General features: G+C 52.3%; 1 protein-coding gene across 1 annotated transcript in view; it reads left to right on the forward strand.

The window, feature by feature from the left end:
• Positions 1 to 4,819: 4,819 nt before the first annotated feature.
• Positions 4,820 to 27,284, forward strand: part of SLIT1 (slit guidance ligand 1) — a 162,860-nt gene continuing 140,395 nt past the window's right edge. The window contains exons 1-2 of the mRNA XM_032883205.1: positions 4,820 to 5,134; positions 26,569 to 26,640. Of these exons, the coding sequence (XP_032739096.1) occupies positions 4,938 to 5,134; positions 26,569 to 26,640 (269 nt within the window). The 5' untranslated portion in view covers positions 4,820 to 4,937. The remainder of the gene's footprint in view (positions 5,135 to 26,568; positions 26,641 to 27,284) is intronic.

Raw genomic sequence — 27,284 nt, forward strand, 5'->3', positions numbered from 1 at the left:
TTTAGGGATTAAAGGTAAAATATCCTGAGCACCACTCGCACTACTTCCCAGAGACCCCCGGCTTTTCAGTTCCTGTGGGGGTTGCAGGGTCAGGAGGAGTGCCTAGGATGGATTGAATGCTGGGTTCTCCCCAGATGCATGGCCCAGCAGAGAAAGATCCAGTCTCATTCATGGCTCACCTCTGCCTTTGCCATGTGAGGTTAGGTTGCTAGTTTCACTTCTCTGGGCTGCTAGCTGTATGGTGATGTTTGGATTTGATCATTTCTTTTCTTTTCTTTTTTTTAAGATTTTATTTATTTATTTGACAGACAGAGATCACAAATAGGCAGAGAGGCAGGCAGAGAGAGAGGAGGAAGCAGGCTCCCCGCTGAGCAGAGAGCCCTATGTGGGGCTCTATCCCAGGACTCTGGGATCATGACCTGAGGGGAAGGCAGAGGCTTCAACCCACTGAACCACCCAGGCGCCCCGGATTTGATCATTTCTTTATCCTCTTCCAGCTCTGACATCTGGAAGCCGCGATGTGCCAGTGTCACATGGCTCTGTTCCTTCCCTTCCAGTCCCTTGTGGCTATCTTTTTCTTTGATGTCTCATTCTTGCTAAGAACATGTGGAAAATGAAGAGGAGGGAGGCAGACAGGCCTCAGACCCTTTGTCCTTGCTGGGCCCCTTCCTTGAGTGGCTCCCAGAGTTCTCAGGTCTGAGTTCAAACTCATTAACCCAGCACCCCAGGCCTTGATTCCAGAGCATGGTCTCTGGGGCATCTTGCATCAGAATCATACTGCCTCAGCCCCCGCTGTGCTAATAGTGAAGATTCTGATTAAGAAGGTCCTGAGAACTGGCATCTATAATAAGCATTCAAGGGGATTTAAACATGTATTGGTGATTAAAAAAAAAATGCATTGGTGATGATGGAGAGGTTAAGTCATGCTATAGAGGTAAAAAAATCCTAACAGTAGAAGCATATGCTGGAACTGTCTCCCTGCCATCATCCAGGCCCTTCCATGGGAGCAACCACAGCCACCGGGTCCCGAGATAGTGCATTGCAGGTGCATGCATATAGGGACTTATGCTGGAGCCCAGGGATAGGCCAGGAAAATCCGCAAACCCAGTAAAGCCAGAACGGCTGCACCAGGGCATCTGGAATGTGCTCCTCCTCTCCTTCCCCACACCTCTCTGACCTCTGCCTGCATTTCCTACCTGAACCCCTGCCATGTTCTAGCCTTGCTGAACTTGCCCTAGCTCAGCCACTGAGGACACCGCTATCATTTGTGTGCCTTACCTCTGTACTTCTCTCTGTCCAGGAAAACAGTTCTTGCTATTTTCTTGCCCAGCCAATGCCTACTTATCCTTTAAGATTCAGCTCAAGTGATTCCTCTTCCAGGGACCCTTTGGACCCAGCCCTGAGCCCCGCACTCTGGGCCTTCCCTGCAATCCCACGCTCCCTGTTACCAAACTAACCATGCAGAGTGGGCTTTCCTCTTTCTGTTCCCCACTGGACTGTGAGCCCAGTGCAGGCCTGGGCAGCTCTTACGCTTATTAAGTATTAAGGATACTTAATAAATGGTGTTTAATCAATGCTCAGACAGCAGGCATTTTGTCTCATTCTTGCATTTTGCAGCCCAGAGATCTAAGCCACTGGGCTCTGCAGCCTCACCCAGGCTCTCTGCTTCTTGGTGTCTCAGAAGGGCTGTTGGAGGCAGAGGATAGGGCCCTGTGCAGAAAGCTGGAACGAGGCACTCCCCCAAATCTCCCCAAGTCACAGGCAGGAGGTGGCGGCCCTCAACACTGAGCATGCATGGCTGAGGGCACTGGAGAAGATTCATGCCACCAGGGTGGGGAGACCCAGTCCCAAGTTGCCCCCCCCAACCCCACCCCCTGCCCAGGGGTTGCCCTGATGGTGGCCAGTGGGCTTTGGCATAACATTCCTGGCAGAAGCAATGTGACAGGGCTGTCTCCTCCCCACCCGTGCTGAGGGAGCAGGTGGCCCTGCTGTAGGGAGGGGGTAGGGAGATCCAACAGAGGGAGGGGCCTGGGAGAGGAAACTGAACGGGCAAAGCAGTGTGGGGGTGGTGGGGGTGGAGGGTGAGCTGCTGGCCAGGCGGTCGTTTCCGAGTAAATGTGCTACGAACGCTAATGAGCTGCGTTCATTCATGGCTAGCTGCCTCCCAAATTGGGGATCCAGCCAGGTTCTGGGGTGGAGGAACTGGGGATAGGAGCCAAACTGGGGAGCTGCCTGGCTACTGGGGCAGGGCCTCCCATGACTAGGCTGGCGTGGGGAGTCTTTGTCCTAGATCTGAGGGAGCTCTCCTTCCTTCCCTCCCCTTTATAGGAAAGGGCAGATTTTGCCAGGTGGTGACCATTTGGGCTTCACTGTCCAGTCTAGTCTGGAAGCTTCTAGGGCACTGGCTGACTCTTGGGAGACACAGGCAGGGGTGATCTTGCCGCCCCCCTGCCCACCCCACCCCTCCTTCCACTGCTTCACGGGACTACTCTGAAGCCCCCAGGGCATGTGGCCCAGTTAATCAACACTCTTTCTCTTCCCCACATGGGTCCTGGCTTCTGAGGAGCTCTCTGAGGTTACGGGGGCTGGAGAGACACCGCTGGAGCCAAAGGTTGGAAACCGGACATCTTCAACAATCTGAGCGCCTACTAAGTGCCAGGTGCTGGGTTAATCGCCAAAGTGAGGAAATGAGTAAGCTCTGGGGGAAGGGGCGGGCTCTGCCCCCGGAGGAGTGTCAGGGAAGGAGCCACATGTGTAAACAGCTCCAGCTAAGAGGGGATAAACAAAGCAGCAGGCTCAGAGGAATGAGGATTTAACGCTGCCTGAGGCAGCTGGGGAGGGCCAGTGAGGAGGGGGGACTGAGCATCCTGCGGAGAAGCAGTGGAAATTTGTGAGGGAGAGGAGTGAGGAGCTCTGGCTTCATTTGTGGAAAGTTTCTCTAAGATCACACCCCCTGGGGTCCCGTGAGAAAGCCCCTTCCTCCTCTGTTGTCATTGAATTGATGCTGAAGAACCCGTGGCCTTGGATGGAGGTCATGCTAGGAGTGTGTAAAAACTTTAAAAAGCACTGTCAAAAGCCCGTAAGACCAGCCATATTAGTTGTGAGATGCTGGCCACAGTTGTCTCTGCGCTATGACCGTAGAGATAAAAAACTGTAAAATTTTCATCAAGATGGAAAAGAAAAACAAAGAAAACCCCCAAGTCTTGGACACCTGGTGGATAAGGCTTTAATCCTGTGGAGCGTGTCCACACAGCCCACCACCCCTGTGACAAGTGGTGTCCATGCTGTGCCTTCTCCTGGCATCTCTTGGACCAGCTACGATTCTTTCTGGTTTCTCCCACAGGGAAACCCAGGTAGCCAACTCCCGGGAAGGAAGATGCTTAGTGAGCTGCTCAAGTGTTTCTCCTTGCCAGCCTGTAGGCAGCCCAGAATCAGGGGACGGATGGAGAGAAGACGTCTGGGTCCGACAGAGTGCAAGACAGCCATCGCTGTCTTGATTTTGGGGAGGTCCTTCATCTCTTCTGGGCTTGAGGGCGATTCTCTCCCGATCTGGATTTCCTGTTTACACCAACGCCCACATCTGTGTCTACACCTTCCTTAGAGTAAGAAGAGTCGCTGCCAGAAGGAGGGTAAAATCTTGGGGTCTGACAGTGGTGGCCCGTGGAGCTACTCTCCCAAGCAGGCCACCCTTCCCTTTTCCAGCTGTCTCTGCTGTCCTCTGATGGCAGGAATGAATATTCCTTTGCACCTGTCAGAAATGGGAGAATGCTGGTGTGAGTGGAGGAAGGTATTTTGCTGGATTTCCAACCCCCACTGCTACTCTGCCAACTCCCTAACCCTGACCTGGGGAGCCAGTATAGCCGAATGGCAGAAATGACATCTCTCCACGGGGCAAATGTCCAAATCAGGGCCATTTTCTTCTGGGTGCAGCTAGCTTCAGTCTTCTCCTCAGACAAGTGGGGTTGTTGCCATCTTGGTGGTGGAGGGGAGAAGACTGTACTCGACCTAGGGCTTTTATACATTCCTCCCTCCCCACTCCCAAGCTCTGTCCTCCAGGTCCCAAGCTAAGTAAAGCAGGGGGCTTGGAGTCCTGGGGCAGGGGGCTTGCTTTCACCAAGTCTTGACAAGGCAAGTCTGGTGGGCCGAGGGAAGCGTTTCTGCCGTCGGGGGGGAAAGCAGGTCTGTGGCCCCAGGGAAGGGATCCAGGCGGCCAAATAAGATCTCCCTCCCCACTCTGGCCCAACTGCCCGGGCTGGCGTTCTGAGTGCGGGAGTCTCAGTGTGCACATACTCGTGGTGTGTGTGTGTGTGCGCGCGCGCGCGTGTGTGTGTGTTTGCAACCGGCCTGGGCCAAGACTGGGCAGGTCGGGCCGTGGCCATCCTCCCATCCCCCGCGCAGTCCCCTGCCCGCGCCTGGCGCCTCGAAGGTTCCACCTTTGAAACTGTACGCGACTCGCTGCAGCCGCCGAGTGGTCGTCGGGAGGCGGGGGAGGGGGATGCTGGGGAAGGGCGGGGAGGAGTCTGGCTCTGGATGTGTGCTTTTCGATTGATGGATGACTGCCGGGTGGGAGCGAGCGTGGGGGTGTGAGTGTGTGATTGTGCGTGTTTGTGTGTGTGTGTGTGTGCGCGGGGTGCGTGCGCGCGCGGGGCCTGCCCATTTTCCTCCTCGCAGCAGTCAGTTGGGAGCTGGAGGGAGGGAGGGAGGGAGGGAGCGAGAAACCGGAGAGGAGCCGAGCGCCCTCCGCCCAAGGCGCCCTCCCTCGGTCCGCACACAGGCGCCGTCGCTTGGAGGAGCGAGGTGCCTCCCGGCCCATAAGGGCGCCGCGCACGAGCCTGCTCGGCGGCGCTGCCCCGGGACTGCACCTGGAGGCCGCCCCGGACGGGGATGGTAAGCGGCTGCCGCCGTCTGGCACACGAGCGGGACGCGGTGAGGGCACCATGGCGCTGACGCCCCGGAGGGGGCCCTCGGCGGGGCTCGTCCGGCCCGAGCTCTGGCTGCTGCTGTGGGCAGCCGCGTGGCGCCTGGGTGCCACCGCGTGCCCCGCCCTCTGCACCTGCACCGGCACCACGGTGGATTGCCATGGCACGGGGCTGCAGGCCATCCCAAAGAATATCCCGCGGAACACCGAGCGCCTGTGAGTACGGCCCCGTCCCCAGTGCGCAACGAGCCCCCGAGGTTGCCCTCCCATCCAGACACAGTTCGGGGCTGGGGTGGGGGCAGGACCGTTGGGGCCCCGGGCTCTGCAGCCAATAGAGGGGTCCGTGCCTGCCAGTGTCCTTCCGGAGCCAGGAGCCGGCAGCATCACTGTTTCCCTTTGCTGAGATTCAAAGGGCCCTGGCGGGGCTGTCAGCTCCCAGCCTCACACCTGCACCCTGCACTCAGCCCTGACAGGCCATTCCCACTGCGCCAGCACTTTATTCCTCCAGGGTGCTGTGAATTGGTGCCAGAAAACCTTCCTGGCACCCAGGGTGGGGAAGCTCCTCACACTGCCAGGCACCACATCTCCTTTCGGGGGCATGGATCTTGGGCAGTGTTCTGAGCAGCGCTTGTGGACTGGACTCTGAGGGCCAGCAGGCAGGTGATGGGCAGCCAGATGGAATGGAGTTGAAGTTTCCAGTCTTCCCCTTCCTCCCCATTGTTTGCCCCAGAGCCTTAAGAATTCTTCTCTTGCAGGTGTCAGGCATTGGTCCCCCAACTCACATCCAGCCATCGCCAACCCAGGCAGACAATGGGACCTGAGGGATTTGGGTTTGGGGCCTGGGGGATGTTACATCGACACCAGGAAGGGGTAGATGTGACCTGGCCTGGGAGCCCCGGGATCATGCCGAGTGATCAGGAGCCTGGAGTGGAGACATTGACCATGAAAAGTCATTAAAAAATAATTTTTCTTCCCTTATTCTCTCTCACTTCTAAATTCTGGAGGAAACTCGGCTCTTTCTAGACCCTCGGAGCTTTGTAGGGGGTGTGTGTGTGTGTGTGTGTGTGTATGGTTACCGTGCGTGTGTGTGTGTGTGTGTGTGTTTATGGACCAATATAATTTGCCTTCCTAGGTTCTCCTGCAGAATGTGCATCTGTGTGAATTCCTAGTATCTGTGGTGTCACCTCAGTAATGGGGGGTTGTGAGAGTCCCTGTATGTGATTTTTGGTCACATGCTGGGCCTTTGTGCTGCCTGCAGAGGTGACTGCCTCAGGAGATTTTTGAACTGGACTTTGGAGAAGGCTGCCGGCTCCTTTGAAACCTGCATGCTCCTTCCCACACTCCTGGGCAACTGCAGTGGCTCTCAGGAAAGGCGTACAGATTTCAATAACTTGAGCACATTTTCATGGCTCCCAGCTGGCCAGAGGCAGAAATTTGACCCTGGGGAGAGCTGTCTCTTGGATCAAACTCTGTACCAAGGTCAGCAATTAGTGAGCACACATTTGCCCCAGACTCTTCTTGGCTGAGTCTGAAAAATTCCCGTGGAGGTTTCAGAGAATTTGCAATCTAGATGCAATCTAGATGGGAACTGGTGTGTGTGTGTGTGTGTGTGTGTGTGTGGGTGTGTACAGTGTGTGTTGTGGGGTTGGGGAGAGATGCTGGTGTGGAGAGAGGGTGGACCAAGTCAAATTTCCTGTGCATTATGCTGTGTGGCTGTGGAGAGGGACTGAGGGTCTGAAATCTGCCCAGAGAACCCCTGAGGCTGCAGGGTCGTTCTCTATACCTGTTCACTCTGGATCTATTCTCTGTTCCTTTGCCCACAGGGTGTTTCTCCTGCAGTTGTTACCCTGGTAGCAGCCTAGGTCTGAGACACAGCAGCCCCTTGCCTTTGCTTTTGGATCTGAATCTTGAAGTCATCTCATGCCTTGCTCTTTCTCTCCATCTTTAGTTCTGAGGACAGTGTCTATTTTGATGTTCAGGAACTCATGAGCTCTCTTGCAATCAGAGTGGAATGGAGGTGAAATTTCCTAGTGCAAAAGAAAGAGGTCCAGCTGCCTAGGTTGCTGTGTGACCTTGGGCAAGTTACTTAACTTCTCTGAGCCTTAGTTGCTTTCCATGCAGAAAATGGGGGTGCTGATACTAAAGTCTCTGGTACTTGTGAGGACCAAAGATAATGTGTGAAAAGTGCCTAGTTCATGATGATGCTCACTGAGTGAGAGACATCATTATGATAGGATCAGGAGAAGATCCTATTTAACTCATTATTTAATTCAGCAAACATTTACAGAGCTGGGAGCTGCCCTCAGTGCTGAGGCTCCAGCAGGGAGTGAGCAAGTCCCTGCCTTTAAGGGATGTACAGTTGAGAGGCCCAGACAGGGGACACCTAACTGCAAGCTTTTGGGAGAGGGCAAGGCTGGCAATGTGATGGGGCTGTGGTGGGGAGCATTGGGGTGGGAAGCACTTTTCTTGGGGGAAAGGTGCTTCTCAGAGGATGGGTCATTTTTTAGCACAGTTCGGGACCCAACAGTGGTTGGTAGGAGTGTGCTAAGCGGAGAGGGCAGGCAGCCCAAACAGAGGGAATACATGAGCGAAAGGCCTGCAGGTGTGTTTGAGCCTGCCTGATGGGTGAACGGGCCAGCTGGCCGGGGCCGCAGTGGGCCGGGCCCAGTCCGATGTGATGGGGCTTGAGGCTGGGAAGGTTGGGAAGAGTCAGGCAGTCTTTTCTCACTAGATTTTCCCTTTAGGGACTTCAGGCATGGAATCCACGGGTGAGTTATTGTGGGGGAGTCAGCGGAGACCTGGTCTTTGCTGTGGGCAAAACTTCTTGGGTGGGGAAAGGTTGTAGAAAGCAGGGGGAGGCTGCCTTTGCAGCAGGCGGGCCTTGAAAGAGCCATTTGAGGAAGAAAAGAACACCCCGAAAAGAGGCCTTGGCGAGAGCTCAGGCAGACTCAGAATCACCGTAGCAAACCTCTCTCTCATCGATATGGATGTTGTGCCGTCCTGGGGCCCAGAACAGCAGCCTCTGAGGCCGTGATATTTGGAGAGACTGCAGCTGTGCATTTGCCTTTTGTCTCATGGGCAGTTTCTATGGCAGCCCGGGAGGCCCGGCAACTTTACGATCCTCTATCCCATGACTCTGGGCTTGGACCTATCCCCCCAAGTGGGAAGGAATTGGTGTGCTGTGGGGACTTCTAGGAAGAAGCTGTGTGGCCCCAGGGCTGCTGAGGAAATTGGCTGAGCCAGAGGGGCTGTGGGGCCGGCGGGCTGGGCTGAGGAAGGGATGCTGAATAATTCACTGGGGTGGAACAATTAAAATACAGAGTGAGGGTTAGGGGTGTGGTGGAAGAGGCCTGGAAGCTTCCTCTCTCTGTAGAATTCAGCCTCAGAGGGACCCAGCCGTGGCCACTATTAATTGTCTTTTCTTCCACTCAAGGACTTTGACTTTCAGTTGGATTTTTTTTTAATTAAAAAAGTCTTTTAGGCTAGAGTATCCAGGAGAGTGTGGTAAGAGAGTATATAGTGTGGGGGGGACACCGCTTTTCCCTTCTGTCTCAGGCACTTGTATTCTAGGCTTGTGGGCACAGGGTGCAGAGATGGGAGAGGCCCAAGGATGGTGGTATGGCCAGGAAAGGCCTTGGGGAAGGACCCCTGGCTTCCATTTGCTCCCCCAGCCCAGGATGGTCTGCTGTTCCTCAGTTTTGGGGGTCACTCTCTTGCCCCCTGGCCATTTGGTCCACTGCCATAGCCCACTGCCTGCTGCAGAGGCCTGGAAGGCCCTTGCCTTTTCCCGACTTGGCCCCCGAAAGTGGAGGCCACATTCAATGGAGCTGGGTGGTCAGGCTTGGGACTTCCCAGGGCACCCCAGATGGATTGCCTGGGAGCCTGTTTGGAAAGCCAAATCATGACTGGGTGGTGGTTCTGTGGAAGGGTCAGGGAAGATGGAAGCCACGTGTGCACCGGCGTCTCCTAGGGCAGAGCCCTGCACTGTGCTGGGGAGGCTGCTTCTGGGTGAGGCTTGTGTCTCCAGTAGCACGTGCTCTGGGCTTATCGCTGGCTTCTGCTTGACTGGTGGCAGGCCCCTGGTGCCATCACTCCTTCTGCTGTGAGACTCAGTTTCCCCATCTTAAAAGGGGAGGATGATTATGTTGTAGGTCGGTGGCGAGGATTCAGGGGGCCAGTGCACGTAGAGGGCCTGGTGGCATGCTTGGCCCAGTGCTGGTGTGTGGAAATGCTTCGTGATATAACTAGGTGATGATATTATGATTATTTTTGTTATCTGAGGAGCTCAAGCGAAGGTTTGAGGGTTCAGTGGGGCAGCAGAGAGTTTGGGAGGTAAGCACGGGAGAGTTGGCCGTAGTGCAAGCCTGCTCTCCTGGCGTCTGGCTGTGCAGGGTTCTCCTTCCTTGTCCCCTCTTTGTCTCAGTCTCCCGTGTTTGCAAGAAGGAGCATGGGGTAGCAGGCAGGGATTCTCTGCAGGGTGGGTGGTGTGATGGCATGGTCCTTGAGCCAGCCTGCCTGCGTTGTTAGCCCCCCTCTGCCACGCAGCAGCTGGGGGGACTTGGGCAAATTGTGGGTTTAATGAATTCATTCAACAGATAGCTGTCTATTGACTGTCTGCATGCAGCTGAGAGCGGGGCTGGACGCAAACCCAAACTGCTGTCCCTCCCTGAGTTTTAGTCCAGCACGGGAGGAAGCGATGAATGGCACAATATGAGAATAAACACATAATTGCAAAGTGGGGTCAGTGCTCTGGAGGAACGTGTGACATCTCAGCACCCCTGTTTCCTTGCCCCGAAAGTGGGGATAATGACAGGACCTGCTGGTTGAAAGGACAGGCTGGTCGTGAGGACTGCCTACAGGCCGGGCTGGGAGCTGCACTTTGCATGGACCTGGCGCATGAAGGCCCTGTGAGTGGTAGTATTATTATTGTTATTAAGATGACAGAATTGCAGGGACAGGAAAGGGGCTGGGGCACCACTCAGGGATGGATCCCAGCCTGGCTCTGCTCCCTCTTCCTCCCTGTGCAACCCTGGTGCTCTGGATCCCCAGCGAACCCTGCCCCTGCCTCTGTCCGGGCTCTGAAGCAGGGGGGCGGCTGTCGGCGGCCCTGGCTGCCCAAGGCTGCCAGCAGGGGCGGCCGTGCTCTTTGGGGCCGGGAGAAGGGCGGTGGGGACCGGCAGCTCTTGCATTATTGGAAGCAGACGGGAGCTTGGCGGAGTTGCCGCCTCCCGTTCTGTGCCGGCATTAGCAGCTCGGCAGGGCTCTTGCTTAATGGGATTTTCTCCCCAAATGCTGTAATTATCGCCATACAAATACTTATTACCCAGAGCAGATGACGGCCGGGCCTTGGGCAGTAGCCAGGGAGCTGGGCTGTGCTGGGGGGGGGGTGGTGGTGGTGGTGGGTGGAGAACTGGCTCTTCTTTTTGATGGAGTTTGCGACCCCCTCCTCTGCTTTCTGGAACCCAGCCTGTGGCGGACACACAGCTGTTGGGCACCTGCCGGGTGTGTAGTGCGGAGAGAGGTCCAAAGCGTGGACCCACTCCCCAGGGAGCCTGCAGGCTGGTGCGCGAGAACGGTCTGTCTGCAGAAGAACAAATGTGTCAAGATGTCTCTAGGGAGGGAAAGCACAGTGGCTGCTCGAGCAGGCTTTGGTGTGAAAGTGGCGTCTTTTGAATCCTGCCTCCATCAACGACCACCTGAGAGATCCCAGCCAGCTCCCTAGTGACTCAGTTTCTTCATCTGTAAAGTGGAGCCAGCGATAGCACTTACCACACCCGGCTGGGAGTTCGAATGAAATACTGGGTGTAGAGTGGTTAGAATAATGTTGGCGCACAGAAGGGGCTCTATCGGTGTTAGAGATGAGGAGACGGTCGTGCGGGTGGGAAGGAAGGGCTGGACCCCTGCATTGATGAGGCTTGAGGCCTGGGCATGACCTCGGGAGGCACAGAGCTAAAGCCAGGGTGGGGGAATCTGGGGCATCAGGAAGTGTGTGCCATGCATTTGGGGAGGAGAGTGAGGAACAGAGCCAGTTGGTGGGGTGCACTTTTGGGTTGGTGAGTTCTGAGAGAGGAGATTCAAGTGAAGGGTGGGCACTGGGTCATGGGGCTGGGAAATAGGGGGCCATCCGAGGGAGTGTATGTGTATTTTTATAATTTCTTTCTTTCTTTTTTTTTTTCTTACTATTTAGTGATTTTTTTTTAATCTTCAAAGTTGTGCAAACATCACCACAATCCAATTTTAGAATATTTTTTAATCACCCCAAAAGAATCCTTTGTGCTTGTTGAAACTTTTTATTATATTACAACTACAAATTTATAGAAAAGTTGCAACAAAAGTATTAGGAACTCCTATATATCTGTTGTTTAGATTCAATTGTCTATATTTTTCCCCATTTGCTTTATCATGTATTATACACATGCACAATTTTTTGGGAACTGTTTAAGATTAGGTTGGAGGGGTGCCTGGCTGGCTAGGTTGGTAGCGTGTACAAATCTTGATCTCGGGGTCATGAGTTCAAGCTCCATATTGGGCATTGGAATAGTGTTTCCTTAAAAAAAAATTAAAACAAAAATGATTAGGGGCGCCTGGGTGGTCCAGTTCGTTAAGCATCTGACTTGGTTTCTTTTCAGGTCATGATCTCATGGGATGGAGCCCCATGTTGGGCTCCGACTCAGCAGGGGGTCTGATGGAGATTCTCTCCCTCCCCCTCACTTGGGCATGCATGCTCTCTCTTTCTCAAATAAATAAATCTTAAAAAAAAAAAAAAGATTACATTGAAGATGTAAGTTTTTTCCTCTAAATAGTTTGGTGTGTGTTTTTCTGAAAAGAATAAGGCTATCAAAATCAGAAAATTGAACATTGATACAGTACTGTTATCTACATCATTGTTCATGTCTGTGTTTCATCAATTGTCTCAACAGGGTTTTCTGTGGTGATCAGAGGGTGGGATCGCACATGACATTGACTTGTCACGGCTCTTTAGTCTGCTTTAATCTGGACTAGTTACTTGGCCTTTCTTTGTTCTTCTTGACCTCTCCATTTTTGAGGAATACAGACCACTTACTCTGTAAAATGTTGCTCAGTTTGGCTTCATCACGTCTCCTCATCATCACATTGAGGTTATGTCCTTTTGGCAGGAATGCTAAGTTAGCGATGTTCTGCCCTTCTCAGCGGGTCCTGTCGGAAGACACATGATGTCAATTTGTCCCAGTACTGGTGATTTTCATTTTGATCACTCAGTAAGTGGGTGTCTGCCAGGTTTCTCTGCTGAAAAGTGATTATTTCCCCCTTTATCATTGATAAGCTATTTGTGGGGGCAGGTACTTTGGGGCTATGTAAATATCCTGTTCCTCATCAGAATTTCACTGGTGTTAATACATATTGTTGAGACATTTCTAACTTCTTTTCTTCTTGTTTTATTAGCTGGCATTCTACTGTAAGAAAGAACTTTCCCTTCTCCTCCATCTGTTTGTCAGTTATTACAGTAGGGACTCATGGATTACTGTTTTTTTCTTTAGGTTATAATTCATTACTATCACTATTTATTTTGCTGTTCAGAGTGTCCCACATTTGGCTGGTGGGAGCGCCTTTATGCTGCCCCTGTGTCCTTTTGAAAAGACCCTTTGAGCACTTAGGCACAGGGGTTTTGAGTGGAGGGTGACAAGTGTAAAATAGTGTTTTAAGACATTCTGTTGCCTGGCTTTGGTGTGGAGGATGAATGGAGCAGGAAACCAGCTGGCAGTGGGGAGACCAGTTGGTTATGGTGACCATGACTGTGGTTTCTGGCTTGTCTGTGACAACAGTTTTCCTGCCATCGCTGTATTTTTATTCTTCAAAAATTTTGAAAACTTGTATTTTAAAATAATTTTAGACTTGCAGAGAAGTTGCAAAAATAGTACCAAGAGAGTTGCCATATACCCTTCATGCAGCTTCCCCTAGTGTTCACGTCTTTCTTATCCATTGTGCAATGATCAAAACTAAGAAATTAACATGAGTCCAAGACTATTAACTGAACTGTGGACTTTTTAGGGATTTTACCAGCTTCTCCACTAATATCTTTCTTCTATTCCAGGACCCAGTCCAGGATTCCGCATGGTGCTTAGTTGTCATTTCCTCTTAATCTCCTTTAGTCTGTGACAATTCCTTAGTCTCCTCTTGCTTTTCATGACATGGACGCTTTTGCGAAGTACTGGTGAGTTACTTTGTAGCGTGCTCCTCACTTTGGCTTTGTCTAGTGTTTTTCTCCTGATTGGATCGAGATTATGGATTTTTGGCAGGAATGTGATGGGGATGGTGTGCCCTTCTTGGGACATCCCATCGGGGGGTCAGTGACACTGATACCTCTCATTGCTGGTGATGTTAACCTTGACCTCTTGGTTATGATGGTGTTGGGCCAGTTTTCTTTTCTGTGACATTCCTGAATTTGCATCCACAGTTAATAACTATCTGGTGGAGATACATTGAGACTGCCATAGCTTTTTTGTCCTCAAATTCTCACCTACTAATTTTAGCACCCATTAATGGATCTTGCCTGCAACCATTATTATCCAATTTTGAATTTCTATTTCCTTCACTCCTTCTACATTTATTAATTGGAATTCTTCTGTAGGGAAGAGCACTTTATTGCTTTTTAAGAAGCTGGTTCTTTTGGTGAGTACCTTGGGTTTTGAGTTTCCTGAGGGCAGGGGCTGTGTCTCATGTATCTTTGTATTTACATTGCCTGGTGCATGGTAGGTGCTCACAAAAGGTGTGTTCCAAGAATTGTTGTTTTTTTTTTTTAACATTTGGTAAGACATGTTATGTTTCTGACCTTTGCTTTAGAAAATACAGTCATGGGCGCCTGGGTGGCTCAGTGCATTAAAGCCTCTGCCTTCGGCTCAGGTCATGATCCCAGGGTCCTGGGATTGAGCCCCACATTGGGCTCTCTGCTCTGCAGGGAGTATGCTTCCACCTCTCTCTCTCTCCGCCTGCCTTTCTGCCTACTTGTGATCTCTGCCTGTCAAATAAATAAATAAAATCTTTAAAAAAAAAAAAAGCTTAAAAAATCTTTAAAAAAAAGAAAATACAGTCATTGTGGATTGAATCATGGTCCCCAAAGATGTCTATGTTCCAATCCTGGGAGCCTGGGACTGTGTTGCCTTACATGGCACAAGGGCTTTGAGATGCAGTTGAGGACCTTGAGATGAGATGATCTTGCGTTATTGGGGCAGGCATGACATCATCCCTGGGTGACGTAAGAGAGAGGCGGGAGGGTCAACACTGGAGAGGGAGATGGAAGCAGTAACAATGGAAGCAGGAGGTGGGAGTGGTGGCAGGAGGGGCCACGGGCCAGGAGTGGCCTCCAGAGCTGTAAGAGAATACGTCTGTGTTGTTTGAAGCCCCTGAGTGAGTAATTTGTCACATCAGTGGTAGGCCGTGGCCACAGTCCTCATGGAGTTCGGCCGCAGAGGCTGAGGCAGGAAGAAGCAGATGTAGATGGAGGCAGAAGTTGCAGAGAGAGCAAATAGGAGGGTCATAGGCCCCAAGGCTCCAGCTTGAGAGAATGATTTTGTGAGTGGAGTGAACTTGGGGAGGGCCGCTGAGCCTGGAGGAGAAGCTGTGAAGCTGGCTTCTCTCTCTTTTGTTTGAGTGACCAATAATCAGCTACGTGGAAAAGATGACCCTAAGGCTAGGGATAGGGAATGGTTACTCTGTAGAGTATGTGGGCTGGAGAGACAGTTGGGAGGGCCTCCTGGGGAAGAGTGGGAACAGAAACTTCAATGGGTGTAAGAGTTTCCTGGGGGGAGGGCAGGGTACCTAACTGGCTTGGTTGGTAGAATGTGTGACTCTTGTTCTCAGCGTTGTGGGTTTGAGCCCTGTGTTGGGTATAGACATTACTCAAAAAAAAACCTTTTTTTTTTTTTTTAAGATTTTATTTATTTATCTGTCGGGGAGAGTGCACAAGTAGGCAGAGTGGCAGGGAGAGGCAGAGAGAGAAGCAGGCTCCCTGCTGAGCAAGGAGCCCGATGCGGGACTCGATCCCAGGACCCCAGGATCACGACCTGATCCAAAGGCAGCGGCTTGACCCACTGAGCCACCCAGGCGCCCCCCCAAAAATAAAATCTTTAAAAAAAGAAAAGAGAGAAAAGTTCCTGGGGAGCTGGTATAAATGCAGATTCCCAGGCTCATTCCAGAGATGCTGATTCAGCAGGTTTTTGGCAAAGGCAATCCAGGTTATGCGGAAGCAGGAGGTATCTAGAACACCATGTGAGAAACACTGCTTCTGGCTGGGGTTCCCTGGTGAGGAAGGCACATGCTCCGTGGACCCATGAGGACCGCCTTCAGTTTCTGCCCATAGTAAGATGGCAGGACGTGAGACGGCTGAAGGTGGTCGGGGGTACTGACTTCTAGTTATAAAACCAGTGAGTCCTGGGGAGGTGATGTACAGTACAGAGACTGCGGTTAATCAGCCGTTATTGTGTATTACTGTGTATTTGAAAGTTGCTAAAAGAGTAGATCTTGCAAGTCCTCATCACGAGGGAAAAAACGTAACTATATGAAGTGACAGATGTTAACTAGACTTACTGAGCTGATCATTTTGCAATCTATGCGGACCTCCAATCAATATGTTGTACATCTGGAGCTAATGTAATGTTGTATGTCAGCTGTGTATCTCAATTAAAAAAGAAAGAGGGCAGGCCATAAGGAGGAGAAGGCGGAGAGGCTGGAGGAGCTCCCGGCCGTCTGTGGATCGGAACTTGGCGGGGGAGTTATTGCCTGTGCCAGAGAAGGAGCTCGTTGATGGGGAGGAGGCCTAGCCTGGGAGAGCGGCCAGGCTGTCTGAGGACGAGGGACGAGGACAGCTTCTGGACCCGTGGTGGTGGTGGTGGGTGGGTCACTGGCCATGCTGGGCAGCCAGTTTCCTGGGAGAAGTGGGAGGCAAAGACAGATGGGTGGGAGCCAGCCAGTGGTGAGGAAGTCTGTGGGAGGAGAGAACACGCGGGAGCTCCGAGGGGGAGCCGGTGGACCAGAGCACCAAGGGGAGGGGGGTGATTTGGAAAGGAGGAGCCAGACACGTGGGGGTGGGGGAGGTGGGTCAGAGAATGAGAGTGGCAGTGAGGAATTGGGGTGGTGTCATCGGTCACCGCCGAGAGCCCCCCATCTGGGCCAGGCTCAGAAGGATGCTCTACCCTCCTCTACTCTTTTACTGCTCACCATGGTCCTGGGAGGAAGGTATTATCACCAGTCTGCTGATGAGGAGACGGTCGGAGAGGCGTATCATGGGCTGGGGGGCAAGATGGCTGGTGAGAGGGGTGCCCAGGCTCTGGGTGCTCCTCGAGGCTCTGAGACATGTACATGTTTAGTTTTTAATTCGGACTACCACACCGCATATCTTAATAAGCCCTGGCTTCTTTTGTCCATTCATTTATCAAACATTCGTTTAGCATCTATAAAACCCCCATCAGGGCCGAGCACTGGAGCATAAAGGCAAACTGGCCACGACCGAGCTCAACCTGCACACGTTTACGGGGTGGACCCATGTGCAGGCCAGTGTGGGGAGGGCTGTCCTGCTTCTGGGTGGGGGTTGATGAGCAGAGTTGGGGGGATGCAGGGAGTTGGTGTTATAGATGGAGGTCGGGGTCAGAGAATTAGCTGGTGGATGACTTCTCGGGGGCCTGGAGTGGGCAGTGGTGGGGAGGGGGTGACAGGCAGTGGACACAGAGGCTTGGTGGGTGGCAGTGGGGTGCTGGCTGCAGGGTTGTGGTTTAGGGGTGGGTGCCAGACCTGAGAAGGGGATTGGCAAGAGCAAGGCCAGGCCTTGGTAAGGAAGAGACCTGAGGACAGTCTGGACCTCAGAACAGAATACAGCACAGAACTGAGGTTAACAACCCCTGATCCCCTCCTACCCATCAGGATGGCTGCTCTCAAGAAACAGGAAATAACCGTTGGTGGTGAGGTTGTGGGGACATCGGCACCCAGGTGTGCTGTTTCTGGGAATGCAAAATGGGGCAGCCCCTCTGAAGAACATTCTGATCCCTCCAAAAATGAAACAGAATTACCATATGATCTGGCAAGTCTGCTTCTGGGTATACACCCAAAAGACTGAAAACAGGGTCTCGAACATATTTGTATACCCGTGTTCCTTGCAGCATTGTTCACAAGGGGTAGCAGGGGGGGAAGCAGCCCCTGTGTCCTCCTGCAGTGAAAGGGCTAAGCCCAGGGGGATGTGTGTGCACACAGTGGGATACAATTCAGCCTTAAAAGAGGAAGGACATCCAGTCATATGCTGCAGTGTGGATGAAACTTGAAGGCATTATGCTGAATGAAATAAGCCAGTCATAGACAAATCCTGTATGATTCCACTGATAAGAGGTATCTAAAATAGTCACAGGGCACCTGGGTGGCTCAGTGGGTTAAGCATCTGCCTTCGGCTCAGGTCATGATCCCAGGGTCCACCACCTTGGACCACCACCACGGATCCAGAAGCTGTCCTTGGATTGAGTCCCGCATCCCACTTCTCCCTCCCCCTTTGCCCCTCCACCCAGCTTGTGCTCTCTCTCTCATTCACTCTCTCTCTCAAATAAACAAATAAAATCTTAAAAAAAGAGTCCAGTTCACAGAGACAGAAGCAGAATGGTGGTTACCTGGGTCAAGGGGGAGGAATGGAGAGCTATTGTTTAATGGAAACAGAGTTTCAGTTTTTCAGGATGAAAAAAAAAAAAACTCTGGAGATCTGTTGTACCACAATGTGAATGTGCTTAATACTACTGAACCTAAAATGGTTAAAGTGGTAAATTTTGTTATGTGTATTTTCTTGGAATTAGAATTAAAATGGAAGGAAAGAAAGAGCCAGGCGCTGGAGTCAGACATGCCTGGGCTTGCCTCCTCCACCGACTTACTAGTGGGCTAATCTCGAACAAGTCACTTAAATGTTTCATGCCTTGGTCTCCTCATGATGTGAGTCCAGGCAGAAAATAAACCTTGGAATCAGGTGCTATCATGAGGCTTCAATGAGTCGGCTTGGTTGTGACAGTATAGTTATTGCTAGAATTTGAGCCAAGGCAACAAGACGGGTCCCCAGGAGCCAGGGGCAGAGAGGGACCAGTGGCAAGTGTGCCCTGGCCTGGGGGCCCCCGACCACTCATCCCTGGGGCTTCACGATTTATTCCATTCTGGAGGGCAGTCCCAGCGCTGGGGTTGGTCCCAGGCCTGTGGGCTCTGCTGGGGCTGGGGGAGGCTGGGGGAAGCTTCCGGATCATGACCCACTCACTGATACCTGAGGACTGTGGGCAAGGCTCTGCCCGCTGATTGGGAGTGTGGGCCGCCCTCCGGCTGTGAGACGCCAGCAGCAGCCAGGCTTGGGGGCAGGACGGCTCCTTCAGCCTGTGTTTACTCTGTGTTCACTGTGTTCACTCTTACTGGGTTAGGGTGTCGGCTCGGAGCAGGCCAGAGGTGGCCTCTCCCCTCCTAGCCCGGCGGGACAGAGACTAGCCTTTAACAAAGGACATCATATTGCACACGGCTCCGAATTCCAGTCCCAGCTCTGGGAGAGGAGCTGTGTGAACACAGAGGGGAGGCTGGCCCAGAACGGGTGTTTCCATTGAAGTCCCGAAGGCCGGTTGGGGTCAGTCAGATGTGTGTGTTGGTGGGCAGGTGAGGAGGAGAAGACTGTTCTGGGCAGTTCTGGGCAGTTCTGGGCTGAGAGAGCAGCATGGGCAAAGGCTCTGTGGCAAGAGTGCTGGTGTGTTGAAGGAGGTAGAGGAGCGGAGCTGCAGAAACCCTGGGGGCTGGTATTTTCCTGTGAGAGCTACTAAGGAAAAATCCGTGTTTTAACCTTGAGTTGTGTGAGAAGTCACTGGGAACACTACAGTGTCCTCTGTGTGTGGAGATTTTCTTGGCGGATATCCATTTGGGGAGAGCATTTTCTTTTTAATTTATTTTTTTATTTATTTAAATATTTATTTATTTACTTAAATATTTATTTTTTTTATTTGTTACTTTAAAAATATTTTATTTTTAAGTAATCTCTACACCCAGCATGGGGCTCAAACACACAACCCTGAGATCAAGAGTTGCATGCTCTACTGAGCCGGCCAGGTGCCTCCAGATTTATTTATTTTTAAGTCAAAATGTAATTGACATACAGTGATAGATTAGTTTCAGGTGTACAACATAATGATTTGATGAGGGAGAGCATTTCCCTCCGATTGTTTCTTCCTTCCTTCTAGTAGGTGCCACGCCCATGGTAGAACCCAACATGGGGTTTGAACTCATGACACTGAGATCCAGACCTGAGCTGAGATCAAAAGTCAGATGCTTAACCAACTGAGCCACCCAGGTGCCCCAAGGGAGAACATTCCTTAATTAGTGTATTTCTTTGCTTTGGGGGGCAGGAAACTCAGAAAACCCCCTCAGCTTATGCTGTTTGGAATATGTCCATTTTAATGCAAGTCTGTTCATGCTTTCAAGGACTACGTCCTGCTGCATCTCTGAGGTGCCATGTACTGTGTTAGACCCTGAGGATATGATAGTGAGAAAAACCAACACAATCCATGTCCTTTGCAGGGGCGGAGATAGCAGTCAAGGAAGCCCCCAGACCATATGAAATGGCCTCTGGCTCCTGCTGCGGGGGAGAGAGGCTGTGGTGTTCTGCAGGCCTGTGATAGGGAGTTTGACCTACTGGAAGGAAGAGCTGGGATCAGGAAAGAGGAAGGAGTGTTCTAGGCAGAGGGGATGGCCGTTCAAAGGCCCTGCAACAGGAGGGAGTGAATCAGAATGGGGGCATGTGGGGCAGGCCACCTGGGGCTTGTAGTTCTTGGTGAGAAGATTTTTGTCTCAATTCCAAGAGCAATGGGGATTCATTGAAGGGCTTAAGTGGGGAGTGACACGATCAGATCTGCACCTTGAAAGGAGCCCTCTGGCTGTGGCTAGGAGATCAGATTGGAGGGGAGCCAGGGGGAATGTGGGATACCCAGGGGGGGTGGCTCTACGGGACTCCAGGCCCACGGCCATGGGCGTGCAGCTGGGTGGCCTGCAGGCTGGGGTGTTCGACCTGCTGTCCAGGGGCCCTGGCTGGGTAGGGAAATTCTCCTTCCCCTCTGATCTCCCTTCTGACTCTGCAGGTGCTCCTTGCCGCGGATTTGACCAGTGTAGGATTTCAAAGGACAGAGCCGAGGTGTACAGTTCCTCAGCCCAGAGGCCTGTCTCAGCCCCAGTCAGAGCTGCGTGTTTATTTTTTTGGAGATCTGGCAGGAAGGGATTTGGAGGGTGGCCTGAGCCTCTCCGCTGCCATTGCAGACTTGGGGCGCTGTGGGAAGGTTCTGGTCCCTTAGGGAACTGGCTTTAGAAGTGATGGAGCTCTAGGGCAAGAAGGGCTCGTGAGGCCCATGGGACCCCCAGAACATACCGTGAGCGACCCAGGCCGTTTATTCCTGCAGCTCTAGGAGCTCTGAGGGGTTCTTTCAGTGTATCCCTAAACACCCAGGTGCTGGGGATCAGATTTTTGTTTCCTGACAGGATTCAAGAAATCCTTGTGTGCTTTTGTTTTTATCTTGGTTACTTGGCTTCAGAGAATTTTCTCCAACATCTTCCACCACTGAGGTTTTTTCTTCAGGTTAGGACCACACAGAAGCTGATAGAAATCAGGGCCATCTGCCACTAGATTATATTTTCTCCAGGGAGAGAAGGATGGAGGAACACTCCTCACTTTTGGAAGAGAGAGAGTCTTAGGCCATCTTCTCTGGGTTTTCCCATCCCAGGACCTACAGGCCACCAGCTGCTGCCGGCCCCTCCCTGCTCAGCGGAGCCTGGCCCGTCCAGCACCAGCCCAAGCTCAGCCTGGGCCACCACCCTCCCAGTGGAGCCATGTCCTTGAGGGAAACCGCAGCTAGAGCAGGAGCTGTAAACTAATCTCAGTACGTAACGCTCATGTGGAGAGCCCTTATGTGGGCCTGTGTGTACTAGGCATTGGTCTCAGTGTTTCAGACGTACTAAGTCATGGGGATGCCTGGGTGGCTCAGTTGGTTAAGCATCTGACTCTTGGTTTCGGCTCAGATCATGATCTCGGGGCCTTGAGATCAAGCCCTGTGTCGGGCTCCAGGCTCGGGGGGTGGGGGGGGAACTGCTTGAGGTTCTCTCTCCCTCTCCCTCTGCCCGCCCCTCTCTAAAATAAATAAATAAATCTTAAAAAAGGAAAAAAGAAAGTAATATTAAGTCATTTACACCTCACCACACCTCTAAGAGGTGGGTACTGTCGTTATCCTCATTGTACAAATGGGGAAACTGAGGCATAGAGCATTTAAGCTAAGAGCTAGGGATGGTGGAGCAGGAATCTGAAGCCGGACAGTTTGGTTCCAAAGGCCAAGCTCTTAGCCACTCAGAACACACATGATGCAGTTGGCTGGGGACCTCTTGATATTGTTGCTTAAGCAGAGCACAGGGCCTTAGAACAGGGCCCCAGGGTTTCCTACTCAAAGCCTCCACGTTGTTTCTCATGAGCACTTGGGGTGAGGGGTGGGCTTGAAAGTGTCGTTGGCAGGAGGCATCACGATGGTGGGGAGTAGGGGGGAAAGAACATGGAATCATACGGGCTTGGGTTTGATCCTAGGCCTACTCCTAGTTAGCTGTGTGGCCCTGGGCAATGGCTTCATCAGTTCTGTGCCTTAGTTTCCTCCTCAGCAAGGCAGAGAGAACACAACTCGACTCACTGTGAGGGTGAGGGGGGAGTGAGGTGAAGCGTGCTTGGAGTTGGGCTCAGAGCCTGCACCCGGTGGGTGCCCAGTCGGGAGGAGTGGTGGATGTGGGCTCCGGCGACAAGAACCTCAGGGAGCCTGGGGAGCTGGGGATCAGGGTTCTTCCTGGAAACCACGCCTTGGGACCCCCCTGGAGGCTCACCCCACTTGGCTGCTCTGGCTGCGAAGGTCTTAAGGTCACAGCAGCTTCTCCCAGCTTCTTTTTTCTGGGCTGCTTGCTGGAGAGAGTGTTTCCACGGCAACACTCAAGGGCCACCTGTTGGAGGAATTAGGTGTCGGAGAAAAATGACCTCCTTGCCTCATTCCAGCGGCTTCTGCTGAAGGTTTGAGGGGAAGTGGTCGGTCCAAGTTGGAAACGCGATCCTGGTGAGGGGCTGCCCTGCTGATGGAGCAAGGGTGGGCTGCCCAGGGGAGGTCATTCTCTGGGCCCAAGTGGCTGCCTCCCAGGCTGCCTCCAGAGGGCGCTCCCCTGAGAGGAGGCACTGAGCTCCAGCTTAGAGACCGAGGCTGATGGGGAGAGGCGGGGACTGGGTGGGCTTGGGTGTCCGTGGACATTCTTGTCCGGAAGCAGCAGGGCCTCCTGAGAGAGAGGCTGTATTTGCCGCATCGTTCGCCTGCCTGTCCCAGGTCTTCTCTTGCATGGGGGGTGGAGTGGGGAGCAGGAAGTGAGGAGGAGGGCAGGGAGCCATCTGACCGGCCTAAGGAACAGGTCTGGGGTCTGAGCAGTGGGGCCTGTGCCAGAGGGTAAGAAGAGAGGCATGTGGCGATGATGTCACCAGAAGTCCTTGTGAGCCCCCCCAGCCCCCCACCACCTCATGGGAATTCCATCCTTAGGGATTCCTGATTTCCATGTTGGGCCCTGCCTTGTTCAGACAAGTCTTAACATTTTCATTTGCCTCAGTTTTGCTGCCTGTGAAATGAACAGTTATTGAAGTCAATTGTCTTATAAACTGTGCTTTGTCCGAGAAAGAATGGGCCAGTTATTGTAAAGCTCATCAGCTTTTTCATGACTTTTGGCTGCATAATCCATATCGAGGAATATAGTCCTCCCAAATACCCATCAAGCTTTTCGGAGTGTTGTTTATGATTGAGTGATATCAAAACAGCCCAAGTGTCCTGTAGCCAGGGTTCAGGGAATGCCCCAGTAATGTGATATATTCGAATGCAGGGATAACTGATGGCCATTCAAAAATCATCAGTGGGGAACGAACAGGGCATAACATTGTGGAAGGAGTCCATACCATGTATGTCTTACTCGTCTCTGCATCTTCAGAACCTTGCAAAATGTTTTGCAAACAGTAAGTCTTCAATCAATATTTATTAAATTATTTCAACTATATAAAGATTGTGTGCAAAGGAAACAGGCTTGGATGAAACTATTCCAGAATGTTAACAGGGCTTTGTTCCGGGTGATGAATTTATGTGTGATTTGAATTTTTTTCTTTCTTATTCAGAAAACTGAAACAAATTAAACAATGTGCATTACTCTTACTTTTATTTTTATTTATGTATTTTATTAGAGAGAGAGCATGCATGGGTGGGGAAGGGGCAGAGGGTAAGGGGAGAAAGAACCCCAAGCAGGCTCCACGCCCAGCACAGAGCCTGAAAGGAGGCCTGATCCCAGGCCCTCAAGATCCTGACCTGAGCCAAAATCAAAAGCCAGACACCCAACCAACTGAGCCACCCAGGTGCTCTGTATCACTCTAATTTTTAAATGCAATAACTTGGGGCACCTGGGTGGCTCAGTGGGTTGAGCCTCTGCCTTCGGCTCAGGTCATGGTCTCAGGGTCCTGGGATTGAGCCCCACATCAGGCTCTCTGCTCACCAAGGAGCCTGCTTACCTCTCTCTCTCTCTCTGCCTGCCTCTCTGCCCACTTGTGATCTCTCTCTCTGTCAAATAAATAAATAAATAAAATCTTAAAAAAAAAATAAATGCAATAACTTGAATATTATGTTGGCTTATAAAAATACTGATGTAATTTTAAAAATTCAAGCAAGGGCTCCTGGGTGGCTCAGATGGTTGGGCAACTGCCTTCAGCTCAGATTGTGATCTTGGGGTCTTGGGATTGGGCCCTGTGTTGGGTTCCCTGCTCAGCAGGGAGTCTGCTTCTCCCTCTCCCTCTGCCTCTCTCTTTCTTTCAAATGAATAAATAAAATCTTTTAAAAATTTCAAGCAGTACAGAAAAGCATAAAAAGGAAACTAAAACCACCATTTAGCAATTTTAGGCATTACTGTGTGGCAAACAGCCCCCAGGGAGCTTGCTCTGTGCACAGACCACGATGGACATGTGTGTAGATTTTTCCTGAGCGGGCTCATAGAATACAAGCTGGCTTGTGACCCTTTCACCACAGACTGTATCATGGACATCTTTCCCTGTTAGTACAAGATGATTTGTGGCCTTTTAAATGACTGCGTAGTATCTGGTTTCTCAGATGTGCTGGAAGGTCCACTAAATGTTGCTCTGGTGACGTCCATTTAAGTTTAACATTCTTGTTCTTGTCATCAGTGCCGATGTGTCGTTATAATAAAAAAATTAAAACAACTAAAAATGAAAACAACTAAAAATGTGGTTCTGGGTTTGGGGATGAAGGTTTCAGCAGGCTGGCCCAAGGAAACCGGCCCTGCTTGCAGAGGGAACCAGTCTGCAGGGTTTGTTGGTGATGTTCTCGAAGCCTGAAGCGTGGTTGTCAGCAGAAGGAGCCGGTTAGGGTGCAGCTCAGGTGAGGCTTACAGATGGTGCTTTCAGGAAAGAATACTTCGTTCAAGAGAAAAGACCCTCACGTTGGAAAGATCCTGTCTTGGGCGCCTGGGTGGCTCAGTCGGTTAATCGAGGGCCTTCAGCTGAGGTCACGATCCGAGGGTCCTGGATCGAGTCCCTCATCGGGCTCCCTGCTCTGCAGGGAGTCTGCTTCTCCCTCTGTCCCTCCTCTTACTTATTCTTCCGTCTCAATCTCTTTCTCTCAAATAAATAAATAAAATCTTTAAAACAAAACAGAAAAAAAAGGAAAGAAAGAGAAGAGCCTGTCTGATGTGGAGAAGACCTCCTCACAGGATTTAGGGTGGGAAGTGGCTCAGCCTGGGGCTCTCATCAGGGGCCCCATCACCTTGGAGAGGGCTCAATCCTCTCTCTTCAAACAGAGATCCCGTTTGAAAGAGATGCACAGGGAATGAGTTTTTCAGCTGCTCCTTGGGATCAGGAGACAGGCTCAGGGGAAGGGCAGAGAGAGTGATGGGTGAATTTGTGTCCTGAGTGTCAGCGGCCCGGCCTGCTGGAAGGAACGTGGGCCCTTGGATCAGACAGCCAGATCTCTGCTCTGTCATGTCCCAGCTGGTGACCTCTGGAAGACAACTGACTGCTCTGAGGCACAATGTCCTCGTCGGTAACATAGCTGCTGACACGACTTTCCAGGCCCTCATGACGGTGGCCCCAGAGCCCTGTGTCTGGAATGTGTGGAAACTAAAATACGGGGTTTGTAGTGGGTGCAACTCTAGAACACCATCTAGGCCCAACGTACTCCCCAAATGCTTACAGGAGAGGGATCTTGGTGTTTATCAAAGCAGCTGGGATTTGGGTTGCCCGGGGCTCATAAGTGAGGAAGCTGTGGGGGAACAGGATGTGTGTGTGCGCATGCGCGTTGGGATGGGGATGCTTAGGTTGTTGCCAAGACCCTGAGTGACTGTGAGGTGGTGAGAAAGAGGAGGAAATGGTGTGGATGTGAACACGGAGCCGCCACAGGGAGACAGATCAGATGCGGAGGTGACAGCTGGGTGTGGGGCCAGGCCTGACGGAGATTCTGCTGTGTGTGGCTCAGTGGAAGAGCTTTCTGGGGAGTGCTGTAGCTGCCTCCTGGAAGGACCTGCTTATCTGAGGCTGCACCAGCTCCCTGGGAAGAGAAGCGGCCTGACAGAGGCAAGTGAGCTTCCCTGGGAAGCTCAGCAGGGGCCCCATAGCCTCTAACGTGGCTCCATGTTCAAGTCTGTGGTTGGGGAAGGCTGAGGAGGACCACATATAGCCTTGGAAGGGAGAAAGGGCCAGAGGCCGGGGTGGTGTGGGCAGAGGATCCCCTGAAGCTCAGGCCTGGCCCTGGGGTCCAGACGGCGGGCCCCCTCCCTTCTTTGGCCCTGCCATCCCACCCCTCAATGGAGGACTGTCCTCCTGGTGCCCTCCTGCCTGCGGGCCATCTTGACTCCCTGTCTTCCTCTGCTTGCTTTCTCAGGCCCCCTGTGATCTGGATTCACATGCCCCCAACCCTGCTTCCTGCAGTTCCCGACTTCCAGTCTGTCTCCTCCCTCAGCCCCCAGATATTCCGGGTGTTATCTCCTGGAATGTCCACTCCATCCCTCTCACTGGGCACATCTGCCTTGTCTTTTAGGCCTCAGCTTGAGCCCCATGTCCTCAGTCTCCTTAAAATGCATGGCCCACCCTGCTCTCTCCTGCTCAGACTCCCGACAACTTGTAGGAGCCTTGGTGTCTGCAAGGAGGCCCGTTCCCGGCACAGGCCATGGTCTTTACTGTTTAGGCCCTGTGCTAACCCAAGGAGATAGTCGCAATTATTACCCCCACTTTATAGATGAGGGATCTACCTGAATAACCTCCAATTGCTGGTTTCCAAATTCTTCCCTGCAGGAATGTCAGCCTGAGCTCTTTCTGGGCAAAAGCCATGACTTTGGCTCGCACAGCTCTCCCAGCAGCAAGCCCGGGCCCTGTACATTTCCCTGGCTGGGCATCTGTTGCAAAGATGGGCCTTGGCTTGTTGGGCCTTGACATGGACTTGGGGGTCCCAGGGCTTGGCTGGGAAGGACCCGGCCCCACTGGTGAGAAGACAGGCTGGAGTTCTGTGGAAGGGAGTATGGAGCTGAGCCCTGGCCTGGGTGCCTGCCCCTGGGTCTCACCATTCCATTCTCCTTTCCTCCACCAGGGAACTCAACGGGAACAACATCACTCGGATCCACAAGAACGACTTCGCGGGGCTCAAGCAGCTGCGGGTGCTGTGAGTATGGTCTGCTGCCCACGCTCCTTGCCTCCTTCCTGTCCCGCCCAGGCAGTGGCCCTGGCTGTGGGTTGTAGGGCCCCTGCCTGTGGAGTCAGTCTTCAGATGCCCCGAGGGGTCTGGGGTGGAAGTGATGGAGAGGCCTGAGTCAGATCAGCCGCCGCCTTGCACAGGGCTGAGGAGCTGGGCATGGTGTAGGCCCCAGTGGTCGCCACCTGGCAGGACCAAGGCCGGGCAGACGGGGCGTCATATCCTAGAATGAGGGAAGCCTGGCTGACCGTGAGGAAGCTTTAGACCTCTGGCTTGGTCTGCTGGGGACGTCAACAGAAAAGACCGCAGACTGGGGGCTTAAATACAGAAGTGTATTTTCTTTTTTTTTTAAAAGATTTTATTTATTTATTTGTCAGAGAGAGAGAGGGAGAGAGAGCGAGCACAGGCAGACATAATGGCAGGCAGAGGCAGAGGGAGAAGCAGGCTCCCTGATGAACAAGGAGCCCGATGTGGGACTCGATCCCAGGACGCTGGGATCATGACCTGAGCCGAAGGCAGCTGCTTAACCAACTGAGCCACCCAGGCGTCCCCAGAAGTGTATTTTTTCGCAGTTCTTGAGGCTGGAAGTCTGAGGTCAAGGCACCATCCAGGCT

The sequence above is a fragment of the Lontra canadensis genome, unplaced genomic scaffold (genome assembly GCF_010015895.1).
Source record: "Lontra canadensis isolate GAN:19392208 unplaced genomic scaffold, GSC_riverotter_1.0 scaffold3, whole genome shotgun sequence".
NCBI lineage: Eukaryota > Metazoa > Chordata > Mammalia > Carnivora > Mustelidae > Lontra > Lontra canadensis.